Source organism: Fulmarus glacialis, unplaced genomic scaffold (genome assembly GCF_000690835.1).
Source record: "Fulmarus glacialis isolate BGI_N327 unplaced genomic scaffold, ASM69083v1 scaffold884, whole genome shotgun sequence".
NCBI classification, from domain to species: Eukaryota; Metazoa; Chordata; class Aves; order Procellariiformes; family Procellariidae; genus Fulmarus; species Fulmarus glacialis.
Genome location: NW_009207189.1, coordinates 74,275 through 87,337, shown reverse-complemented (window position 1 = coordinate 87,337; position 13,063 = coordinate 74,275). Strand labels below are relative to the sequence as shown.

At 39.3% G+C, this 13,063-nt stretch overlaps 1 protein-coding gene across 1 annotated transcript in view; it reads left to right on the top strand.

Annotated features, from left to right (window-relative positions):
- Positions 1 to 345: 345 nt before the first annotated feature.
- LRBA (LPS-responsive vesicle trafficking, beach and anchor containing) overlaps positions 346 to 13,063 on the top strand; it is a gene marked incomplete at its 3' end in the record, with an annotated part of 85,887 nt that continues 73,169 nt past the window's right edge. Inside the window, exon 1 of the mRNA XM_009575982.1 lies at positions 346 to 561. Coding sequence (XP_009574277.1) covers positions 346 to 561 — 216 coding nt within the window. The remainder of the gene's footprint in view (positions 562 to 13,063) is intronic.

Here is a 13,063-nt window from a genome sequence, read left to right as displayed (position 1 = left end):
GCTGGCCGGAGGGGGGACCCTGGGGCTTGTGGGGAGCGCCTGACTCTCCGCGAATTGAAAAATGTCTCTGGCTGTCCTTCAGGGCTGTAAATACCTGCCTTAGGGCAGAGAGCTGCTGACAGACGCCTGCTGCTGAGCAGAGAGCTGGGACTCCGAGGGCACGTCCTCCCGCCCTGCCTGCCTGCCTCCCTCCCTCCCCCGCCGGACGCGGATTTCCTCAGGGGCCGGAGCTGAAGGGGAGGAGTGGGCCGCCGGTTACCTTCCCGGGAGCCCAAGTCGCTGCTTCTTCCCGGAGCGGCGAGCGCGCCGCTGGCGTTTCAAGTCGTAATCTGAAGTGAACTAGCCATGGCGAGTGAAGACAAACAAGTTGTTCAGCCAACAGGTGATGATGGAGGAGGAGCGGGAAGAGAAGGAAATGCTGCTGAAGGGGGAAGTGTGCTGCAGCCTTTGAATCCAGGAGTCCCCATCCGAGGTATCAAGATGAAATTTGCTGTGCTGACAGGACTGGTGGAAGTTGGTAAAGTGTCCAACAGAGATATAGTCGAAACTGTCTTTAATCTGGTAAGTTGATTGCCTTTTTGGGTATGAGAGGAAAGAACAGCATATGCGTGCAGAAGAATCCTGTGCTTTTTTGATGTTATTTTTCTGTTGATATTTTTTTACATGTTTATGCTTTCACCATACTAGATTTCAGCTAGGTTCCTTTTACTTCTGGATCACAAAAGCTGAAAATAAAACATATGAGGCTCTATATATAGATTTAAACTTGAAACAAGTCTAACCAGCATCCTCCTTAGTTTGCCTCAGAGAAAGTGTTGCTTTATTTAAAACTGAGAAGTGTATTGTTATGTTTAAACATTCAACAGGTGTACTCAACAAGAAAGTTAAATGTTGATTTAGTAACTCAAACTGTCATCAAAACACACACGTTGCTGTTTTAAGCCAAAACAACTTTTCCCATGAAGATGTTTACATCCCTTTTTGCTTCCCATTTGCTTTGGAAGTAGGCAGAACTTTCATGTTCTGTCTACAGGGCGTGGGGGTGTCAAGAAGCAGTTCATTCAAATGCTTTACTTTGCTTATTGGGAAGAGTAGAATGTGGTTTCAATGTCCTTTTTTTATTAATGAGTTAGGTAGTCAGCTGCTGTTTTTTGAATACAGTATGGATGTATTTAATACTTTATAACAGATCTCACTAAAAATTGAGGATACAATTTTTCCTGTTGAAGCTGCAAACATAATATATACCATTGAACTTCTTGGGCCACATTTAAAACAATTAGGCTAGTTGTTAATGTTTGCTTGCTGAAGGAGACCAAACATTAGGAGGAAAACTGTTTTTAAGTTTATAAAGATACTCTGCTATTATCAGAGGTCTCAAAACATCTCTAAAAATACTCATTCCTCCTTCTTCCTTTTAGCGAGCACCTTTGACTTTAAAACAGTGTGGTTTCTGACAAACCAGGAAGTGAGAGCATGTAATAGTATAAAGTTCGGTAACAAGGAAAGTTGATGCAAAAGGCTTACTGTTTTTTAAATGCTGTTTGCGTTTCAATTATTTTGTTAGTATTCTTTGCTACGTGCAAGTTTTAATGGTCATTAAATATTTGTGTGTGTTGTATCTGTTTTATGTTTTTTGATGTTATCTTCTGCTTATCTCTGGTTATGATAAATGTTTATTTCTTGAATATTTTCATATTAACAATGTAACGCTCTAAATTGTTTGGCTGAAAGTCTCAATACAGAGAGTATTGAGAATTGCAGTGCTGGCAAAAATGAAGTGCAGATCAGAGGTTTCATGGATGCTTCAAGCATGAGAAAGTGATTTAAGTTACTTAGAGTCCACTTGACAATTGTCCTTGACAAAACCCAGTACTCAGATATATGGACATGAGGTTCAAAAGGAAATTCTGGTAAATAGTTTACGATTTAGGATACTTGTGTGAGGGGAAATTTTTCATAAGTGTGTTAAATTTTACTTTGTTTCAGCATGGTCTTTTGAGTAGTGTACTGGAGTTGTATTTTATGGCAGCAGCGGAAATTTCAGCAGAATAATTAAAAATGTAAAAGCTCCTTGATCCTGGGATTCCTTTTCTGCTCCATTTTGGACGAGAGAGTAACCAAATATTCAGCTTGGTTCAGAGAATCCTCGATTTTAGATTTAAGTGGTCTGGAGAATTTGACCTGTGGACTGCATTCTCCTGGATCTTCATTTCCCAAATAGAAGTAGGGGAGAGTTTCTGGCCCTGGAAATTTTTGAAACTGTTTTTTCACTTTTTCTGCAAGTGAAACAACATCCCTGACCTCTCTGAGAAGATTCCCCAACTGTTCCAGCACACCTGCCTATGATGTGGGAGGCTGAAGTTCATGCTTCTGCACCATGTTATTTTATGAGAGCAGAAGTAGTCACTTGATAGCTATCTTGAGACAACCAATAATTTGGTAGTAAGGACGCTTTACCTGGCTTCTGTGAGAACAAAATCCAAATTTTTGGGCAGTATCAAAAAAAGCAGGTCCCTTGGTTTCTCTGGGTCCCGGGAAAACATATCAGCTACTGGTGACTAATTTGGAATGAGAAGATGTCTCGATGTTCTCTGCTTTTATTAAAACTGGAATGCTTAAAAAAAAATCAAACCAGCCAACATAGTTTTTGTTGCAGAAAGCATCTATTTTCTGCATTTCTTTTTTTTTTTTTAAACTGTTAAGCTGACTTTTTAATATAGCTTTCTGGTATATGAGGTCTCCGTAAAAAGCAATACTCATCCATCTGTCATTGAGTTCTGCCTCCGTTCAGTCATTAGCTGTGACCTCTTCGTTTTGTCGATTAATACCTCGGAAATCACACTGATCAGAATTTAAGGCATGTGAAGTACTGGTTAGTAATGTGCGTATGCAGAAAAGATTTAACTTTATGAAAAAGTGATTCTTAGCTATGGCTTTTCTGGTAGTTTGTTTCCCAATAGCTTTCAGAGTGAGTTTACTTCTGTGTGTGCAGGTACAGTTGGGGGTATGAAAATCATGCTGTGGTCTGTTGTTACTAATGGGGTGAAGCCCAACATACTCCCTCCTACTGGGTTTCATTCAGTTTGGTGACTCATAACTGCACTACCACAGCGGTGTTAGCAGAAATCAGCTAGCTCGCTTCTTGTACTTTGAAAGGAGGAGATGTACGGTACTTGGGGGATTTTTTGATCACTAAAGTGAGATGTCTTTAGACCAGAGTGGAAGGAGGGCTGGGCAAATCTGTGTCGAAAGGTGTTTTTACATACTTATTCTTCATAGCATAACCACCCGCAAACGTAAAAAGTTCATTTTTTAAGAAAGGAGGTTAGCTGACCTAATTTTTATTTCTTGAGCAAACATGTTGCTCTTAATTATGCTCTTCAAGTTTGCTGTAGCATATGGAGGTTATGGTGAATTTCTTTGTTTGTGATGGAGAGTCAAGCCCAAAGTGCTGTCTTGATGTTCCTCATCTTTAAGGATTTAAGAGTTGGTCATGCTTTATATGTGAAAGACTCAGAAGGTCAAAAATCTAAAGTGCACAGTAACTGACCTGCTGATTATTAAAGAAATTTAAGCTTCTGTAGTCCTGATTACTTGAGCAAATAACTTGTTCAGTCCAGCAGTGTTGGATCTTGGATGTGAGAACCACCTATAACATTTTCTCTGTCCAGCAGTATAACAGAGTGAGCTCACTTCTAACATGCATCAAAAAAATAGTAGTATCATTTTATTGTCTTTAGAAATTCTACTCTTAGAAATATTCAGATTGATCTGCTTTGTTTTGGTCAGTATTCTCTGAGAACCTAGTTTCCAGCCCATGTTAGATATGGGTTTGTGTATTTCAGCACTTCTTAAAATTGAGAAGGAAAATACTGACTTTAAAGAAGCTTGTTACTCTGTGAAAAACTTTGAAAGCACGTTCTTGTTCAAGTATTTATCTGTTCTGTTACTTTTCTGACAGACAGTAAGCTAAATTATGGGTATATATTGCTCATGCATTGTGAATTATATTTTTAGTTGACTTTGGGCAGCAATAACTCCTTGAATTTCCTTTGTATACAAATCAGGTGAATTCCTGTTCATTACCTCATATCTGCTTCCCCTCCCCCCTTAGTTTATTAAAATAAAAAACCTCCTGGTAGGAGAAGATGATAGAATGGAAAAATAAATTATTTATAGTGGGATCTGTTACTAACCTAAAATAGCTATGTGTTTTTCATAGTAAAACAGAAAGACAAGTTGACCTCCTACTAATGAAGAAACTTTCAGAGAGAGTAGTGGAAATAATTCAATAATTGGCAAAACTTAAACCCATATATTTATATATAAAATTAGTTCCAATACTATGCTACTAGTGTCAAAGAAGATTTTTAGGATCTCAAGTTTTCAGGTGTAGAGAACGAATTCTGTTCTGAAGGCTATACAACCTGCATTGGAAATATAGGAGGTCCTGCAAAATCTTTTCTAGATTAAAATTCTGGGTGGAGCTTCTGGTCTACTCTGTTCTAAATGGGCTTGTCTTGTATCATATGTCAATGTTGTCTTGTTTCGGAGTTATTGCAAGTTTCTTGTTTGTATATAAAACTTAGGTCACTGGATACACTTGTCTTTCAGTAGGTGAAGGAGTAGGTAAAGGCTCTCACTGACAAGCGTTTTGTTCGTAATGCATGCTGTATGTGCAGGGGTTAACTATGCTGCATTATTAGGCTTGCAGTGGGAAATGGATATTCTGGCAAAATTCTGCTATGCTTCAAGCAGATGACTGTACAACTATTGTCTTTCTGTGTGGTGTTGGTATAATTCAGTTTGGGGACTTCATGCCAGAATTTACTCAGGTCTCAAGTCAACCAGTGTATAGAGACAACAGATATTCTAGCCTTTCTGCTCTTCTCTAAAGAAATTCCGTGCCTTGCTCTAAAACAACTTTGTTTTAAAAACCTTTAGCACTTCTAATTGTTCTATTGACTATAATATAGATTCAGTTATTTGTTTCAGTTCCTTTTTTTTTTTCCTCAGTCTGTGTTGCAAAGACTTTTTTTTAATGTTCTGTCTCTTTGGTGAGGAGAATGTGCTATTGCTTCTGATGCTGTTGGACCTCACCAAGAGTCCCCTGCCGACAAAGTGCAAATGAGAAAGAAATCTTAGTTTTTATCACCTTTGGAGGAAAAATAACGGGATCTGAGGAGCAAAGACTAAAATGACTTCAAAAATTTAATTTGTCACCTCACTCACTTCTGCCAGACTTTACTAAAACCACAAACAAAAATCAACGTAACTTTTAAAAATTCTTACTGTTTACTTTCCTTGTTTCTTTTTTTTAAAGTAATCTTCTTCCCCAACCCCACTTGGCTTGTTTTAGAGAACAAATCTGAGATAAATCTCAGAACTGCCACTTGTTTGCCTTCTGCTCATGTGCCCTCTACTCTTTTTGTCATGTCTCCATTGCTATGGTTTCTGCACTATAAACTCTTTATCATTATTCATATTGAAAGCTAATGGCATCATCTGCTGATAATTTCTAATTTGATATGAATGCTTCTGAAACACTAGTACAATGGATTTTATGAAGTAGAAATTCCCCTTTTTTAATATCTGGTCACAGACTTTTTTTGCATGTACCTTGTAGAAAACCACCAAAGCTAATGCTGATAGAATTAAATATATTGCGGTAGTAAAAATGCACCATAAATGTCTTCATAACAATGCATTGTTTTCATTACCTTTATGTTTTTAGAGAATACTAGGATTTATTTTCTATATAAACTTATCAACGCTGATGAAAAATGAGAGTAACCAAATAGTTTCTAGAGCATCACTGAATATTGTGCATTTCTTAATATATGCAGTCTTCCCTAATATGTTCCCAGTAAGTACACCTCTGGCTACAATTATCCTAGTTCAGTCACTTCTGTCCATTTACAGTATAGATGATAAAGTAAGTCTGTGGCTTTAGCTGGGTCAAGCTTATAGGTTTGTTTTTTTTTTTAATCATAGTAAGTTGGACAGTCAGCTGTCTTAATGATCATGCATGGCTTTACTCTTGGTGAATGAGTGGAATTCAGCAAAAGATCTGTAATGCTTCTGAATCTGTCTCAATGTCCTTTTTATAAAATACATCAGATGCAAACTAACTTCTCGCTGGCCCCTTCACAGTGGGAGGCTTGTGCCCAGTTTGATGAATAAATTTAGACTCCTTGATTCCAAGTCATCTTCATGGTTTTGAAGACATCTACTTTGGGATCTGGTAACAGTAAAAGATGGTTTTGGTAAGTTTAGCTGACTAAATGAGGCTGAGAGATGCCTTTCACCAGACTTTACCTAGCTCAAAATTGTTGAGTAATGGGAGTCACTTGTCCTTCACTTAAAATAAGAATTACAGACCTACATCTTGTTAGAATGTATTCTGGGTAGTTACGGATACACTTAGTATTGAAGTGGTGTGTGTGTATTGGGTTTTTTTCAGGTATTGACGCAACTTGGACTTTGTAGTTAGTGGAAATATCTCCCTGCGTAGTAAGTCTAGAATTTAGGGAAATTTTGTGGTCAGTTGTAGAAGGCATGGAATGTAGTAAGTGAGATGGTAAGGGCAGTCTTGAATTAGACATGCTGATGATTTAGAAGAAAATTGTCTAGACTCTGGGAGCTGATTTTTACTTTGGCTGTGGTATCAACTCGCTTCTGTGACTGCAATTTAAAACATGCTGTAGGACGACAAAATATTGAGGACAAAATCTTAAGACCACACAGGAAAATGTTTGGTTTTTCTCACTCTTCCTCTAACTGGCCAGTTTTTATAGCTTTTCATGACCAATCTGAAGTTTCAAGTGTCTCTGAATGCCTGTGAATGACATGTGCTCTGTGTTTTCCAGAAGTGTGGCATCCTGTACTGCCATTAGTAGGCTCTGTACAAACCTAAAATAAAGCTAAAAAAGCAAGGCTGAACCAGGCATTTACATATATAATGTCTTAATAATGCAATATTTGATAGCCAGTTTTTAATTAGCAGTCTGTTCTACAAGTAAGACTGTTTAAAATGTGTTCATAGCATACTTTAGAATTCCCCTTTAGAGGAGAGTGCATCAGTTCAGTGACAGATTTTTCTAGCTGGTGTCCTGTAACAGAGGAGAGAGAGTCAGGTATCTATTGTGGTTACTTTGCTCTCTCCAAGGAGTATTTTGTGTCACTTCTGTCAGACAATACTGGGCTAGATGGACCATTGGCCTGACCCACTAGTGCAGATAGCACAGTAATGTAGTGGCCATATGGACTGGCTCAGGAAAAGCATCTGCGGATTAGGGAATAGAATGAAATTAGTCAAAAGCATCAGGGAAATAGGCGGATGGCATGTCAAGGTTGCTACGAAGGCTGGACATTGCAGAGTGAGATAAAAATAGATAATTACTCATGTCTGTTGAAAGAGATTATTGGAGGGATGAACCAAAGCGTGCAGATTCAAGAGGAGTGTGAGTGAAGAGAAGTTTTTTGAATACAGCCATGTATTGAACGAATACTGGAGGTTGAGGAAAATCAGAGATAAGGTATTTGCTTAATTATTTTTTCAGGCAGTGTTGGTTTGGTACGGTGTTCAGTACTCAGTGGCTGGTCGAGTTGTACATTCAGATGCTGAAGCTTGCTGAGAAGTTCAGTCTTCTGAAAATCATCAAGTGTGATTTTTTTTGTGTTAAGATTTCAAGTCTGATGAAAGATAAAAATGAGCTTTCTCTGTGGTTTCTTTCACTATCTGTATATTTGTTTCACCACCTGTTGGGGAACCTGCAGTCATTCTGAACTGTATCCCACTTGACATGGTATTCTGACTTTTTTTTTTTTTTAACTAAATAAGTTGGTAACTTAAAGCATTTATAGCTTCTGTCTTTATGTGGTCATGAAGTTCTTTATGAACCTTAAGGAGGAAGCTTTAATCTGTTGCACAGATTAAATAAGCTCTACAGTTTAGTCATTGGATGTGAAATAGATGCTTGCTACTTTTGGTGTTTCTATGTATAAAACCCTTTAAGAATCTTTTCTGTCAAATTCAGTGTTGCACGCATTAAATTTATGCATATCTTTTTAAAGAACTTCTATTTATTTTAAATGGGTCAATCTGGAAGAAAGTTTTTGTTCATAATCACTAATTACAGTTAGCTAACTTTCTTCCATTCAAGCGTCTTCCCCAGCCCCTAGAGGCCTTGCTGGCCTCTTCGTAACATTTTGCATGATGGTTTTTGGTATTAGCTTGACCTAATTACTAATGTCCTAATTTAGATTACATTTCTGCATTAACTAATTCTGGATTTTTCTGTTAGGCTTGGTATCATGCTAGAGCATATTACTGCCTGTCCAAAAACTAGTTTGGTCATTTTTTTTCCTCTGGGAAACCTTCAGACTTTGTCTGTCTGGGAGCTCTGGCCATTTGCCAGGAATCTGAGGGCTCTAATTTATTTGCATGAAACAGGATACTGTTGCCACCTGCTTTTTTAGTACCACGTGTAGCCAATGGAGACTGTAGTTTCCAGTATGCAGTGCTCCATATTTAAAGCAGATAGCAATTGACATGTATCCTTGCACAACTGCTGTAATCAAATTCACTAAATAATGATGCTGCATGAGTTGCAATTGTACATTTTCCTCAGACACTGTAGTCTTTGTGCTGATACCAGAAGCTTGTTGTAATTTGTGAAGAGCTTGCATTGCTACAGTGCTTTAGATTCCAAAGCTTCACAAGTAGGCATAAGTAGTTTCTAAATAGAAACTAATTTGTGGAGAAGAAAACCTAATGCCTTCCATTGCACTGGATTCCTCTAGTAATAACTGGGGAGCTGGGAGCAGCTACGTCCCAGGCATGATTTTCGTGTTAATAGTTGTCTTGAGATGATAGTTAAATGAGAATAGCTAGTGGGAATAGGATGTGCTCTGTTGCCTCCTGTAAAGTGCTCTGTGAGTTTGAGCTGCAAGTCTCTTTACTGCAGCCTGCATATGAGTAGTTCTGTTGATTTTTTTTTTTTTTTTTTTTGTATTCTACATACATCTGGCCAAAAAATTTCATATGCACTATACAGCAAATTCAGATTATTTTTGGTGTGACTGAAAAGCTGGAAGTGAGTTGTTCAGGCAAAAACCTGTTCTATTTTGTTGATGCAACTGGAGAAAGCAACGCTTAAAGAGCTACTGGGTTAGCTTCCTTTGCAACTGAAAATCAAAACCAGAGAAGCCACTTAGGACTCATCTGTTCTATGGAAGTGTGTTACATGTGTTCGCATCAAACCCCCTCCCCTTCTTCTGCCTCCTCCTTTTGCCATCAGCAATTGTTCTCTGGTGTGGACAGAAGTTACAGAAATAAATTAATGAAATTAAGTCTATTCTATTTGCCCCACTTAGATACTCCAAATTTCTAGTTTTATACTGGACTAGCCCTGTAAAACAGTAACTGTAACAATGCGTAGAGTGACCTGTAGCGTATTTATTCTCTCTTTTGGGAATGCTGAAAGGCTAGAGGCACCAGTAAGCAGCAGGTAGGATGGTCACTGCAGCAGGAGAGCAATTTCTCTTATAAAAGAGCAGCAAGAACCAGTAGCATCTTGCAGTGGACTGGGAAGTATGTGATTATAGAGTCCAGGATGCTGAATGTTTGCTCTCTCACAAATTGGTTCCTTTATCAAACTGTGCAGGTTTGGGTGGGAATTGTACTGGTTGCTTTTGCAAATATGATTGGGATGGGGCTGGGTGGGGAGCTGTTCGGTAGAATAAGGTAAACCCTGTTGCTGTAGAATTGATGAATAAAGGCTTTGCAGATCCTGCAACTCTTAAGTTTTAGTAGTCCATTATTAGAAAAGTCCTTAAGTTGTGCTGTTTGCACTTCTTGGGATTAAAACTGCGTTCCTAAGGACAATTGTTTTTTTGCAGGATTATTAACAATTCAAGTGGACCTTGGAATCAAGTAGGGCTTAAAAAAACAAACAAACAAAAAACCCCAAAAAGGTTCTTTATGTGGAATCATAGACATCAGTTCAAAAAAATGTCCGATGATACAGAAGTAGAATTACTGATAAGCCTTAAAACAATGCAATCACGGGGAAAATAGGAACCAAATGACTAATGTTGGTAATGGTGCATGGCTGTTAAATAAACAAAAGGAAACTATCAGTCCAGTCAGCATCTGCCTCCTGCTAATGTTTTTGTTGAAACTAAGCATGTGATTTGTCTGTAGTTTTGGTTGTGAACTTGACTGAAAAGAACTTGCAAGCTCTTTTTTTTTTTCTCTAATCAGAGCTTAGTTATACTGTAGGATTTGGTTCCAGTATATGATTTAGGTGCTGTAATGCCTGACTTTTAGGTATCTGATATGGAGTATGAAACTGAGTAACTGTGACTGCATTTTTAGAATGCATTTCGAAATAGCTAACATGAAATGGGCAGCTATGTATATTTAATATATTGCTGATGTTATAGAATGGGAGAACACTGAGATGCTGGGAATGGATATTTCAGTTGGGATTGCAGAAAGTTCTCTGTCCACTTTGTAATCTACAGCCAAGGGTCACCTTCTGAAGCTATGATGATCTTAACACTTCAGATTTCCTTGATTTAAATGAGGTAGCAGTGGTGCCCAACTCAACAATAAAGTGCTGTGAAAAGGGTTCTCGGGCACAGAAACTGTACCAGCAGTTTCCCATCTTTATGCAAATCAGTAAATGCTCATGGGGAGGATTGCCTTGTTTTCTTGCCCCTTTCTTCCTCAAAAGTAAGGTCCCAATCTTGTGCCATGCTAGATTATCTACTGTTTAACCTCACACCAGGACACTCTGCTTTGTCCTTTCTGTGCTCCCCTCCTCTCTTCCATGACCTGGCACGTGCTACCTTCCTCCTGGGCTGCAAAAGTGAGTCCTGAGCACTCACTGGGTTCTGTAGTGGGCTGGGGAACTGTGAATGCCACCGTGTGCTGCAGTTGCTATGGATTGGCTGATTGGCAGGGGTATTGCCTTTGGGGAGATGTTTATTCCATGACTCATCTGAGACCTAGCACTAAAGACTTGTGCCCTTACTCTGTACTGCTTTTAAAGTGAAATGTATATTGCTCTTTGAGAATTTTGCTGGTTTAGTAAAGTCTCACCTATGCAGGAAATGAAAGCCACCCTGATTTCTATCCTTAGTAGGAAGAGATTCAAATTGCCATTAGTCAGGAGTGCATAACGATGGTGTTGTAAGTGACTTGTAAGGGGACATTTCTAACACCTCTTCTGTGAAGACTAGGCTCATACACAGTGAAGAATGCCAGATTCATGGATATGGAGAGAAGGCACAGAAAGAAACAAGTCTCAGACCTTGTGGTTAAGGTGTTTGAATAAGGTTCACCAGTCACTCATACATGACAGAAAAGGTTTGGAGCTGGAAGACAGTGGATTTCTTGACTGCATGTTAGGGCTTTAGCAAACTTTTCCTTATGGTGTACAGAATCCCGATTTCCTTCCTGGAATGTGAATTATCTTCAGGTGGAGGGGTTTGTCCGGTGACTGAAAGATCACCAGGGTTGGTTAGACATATTTCAAAAAGATAAAATTCAGACGACAGAAGCTTGGATCTCTTGTTTCTGGATGGTCATTTTGCAGAAAAGTGATATCCCTATTTCCAACTAGATCTTGTTTTAGGAGTGTGCTTAGTACTTCTGTGTCCTGTCTTGAGAGAAGCCACGAGCAAGCTGAAAAAATGTCATGTAACACTTCTAGGTACAAGTTAGTGTTGTGTGTTGCCTGTCCTTCCCCGCACCCCCACCCCCCCAAAAAAAGGGAGGGGGGGTAATTTTCACATTGTCAGACGATGTAGATGAATGTACAAGGAAACTTGTCAGTTCAGGCTTTCCCTCAGCTAGGTTTTGTGTGGCAAATTTAGAAGCCTGGAAAACTGGATACAAAGTGGAAGTTGGGGAAAAAAAAATTTTGAAGTTTCACTTGAGGGCTAACTTAATCTTGATGCCTTTGCTGTTGTTCTTAGCACATTAAAGATGGATATGTCCATAGGGGTTTTTCATTAGATATGCAAAGAGTTTTTGGGATCTCTTTCAATTCCAGTCATATGAATAGAGGTAGAGGTAAAATTTTAGAGGAGCAACCTAACTCTGCCCAAAGAAATTGTCTTAAAATAACATCACAAATGAACAGTTTAGTATAATCACTGTAACTGTGCTGTAGTAAAACTTGATTATAAACTATTTCAAATTCGAACTTTTGAAATCAAATCCTGACTGTCTAAATGTCATGATCTTGTCACTATCCATCATACTAGAAAAGTCGTGGCAGACTGGTGAAGTTACCAGTGACTGGAAAAGGGGAAACATAACCCCCATTTTTAAAAAGGGAAAAAAGGAAGACCTGGGGAACTACAGGCTGGTCAGTCTCACCTCTGTGCCTGGCAAGATCATGGAACAGATCCTCCTGGAAACTATGCTAAGGCACATGGAAAATAAGGAGGTGGTTGGTGACAGCCAACATGGCTTCACTAAGGGCAAATTGTGCCTGACAAATTTGGTGGCCTTCTATGATGGATTTACAGCATTGGTGGATAAGGGAAGAGCAACTGATGTCATCTACCTGGACTTGTGCAAAGCATTTGACACTGTCCCACATGACATCCTTGTCTCTAAAACAGAGAGACATGGATTTGACGGGTGGACCACTCGGTGGATAAGGAATTGGCTGGATGCTCGCACTCAAAGAGTTGTGTGGACCGGCTCGATGTCTGGGTAGAGACCAGTGACAAGTGGTGTCCCTCAGGGATCTGTATTGGGAACACTATTATTTAACATCTTTGTTGGGGCCATGGACAGTGGGATTGAGTGCACTGTCAGCAAGTTTATGGATGACACCAAGCTGAGTGGTGTGGTTGCTACTCTAGAGGGAAGGGATGCCATCCGGAGGGACCTTGACAGGCTAGAGAGGTGGGCCTGTGTGAACCTCATGAAGTTTAACAAGGCCAAGTGCAAGGTCCTGCACCTGGGTTGGGGCAACCCCCAGTATCAGTACAGGCTGGGGGATGAAGGGATTGAGAACAGCCCTGCAGAGAAGAA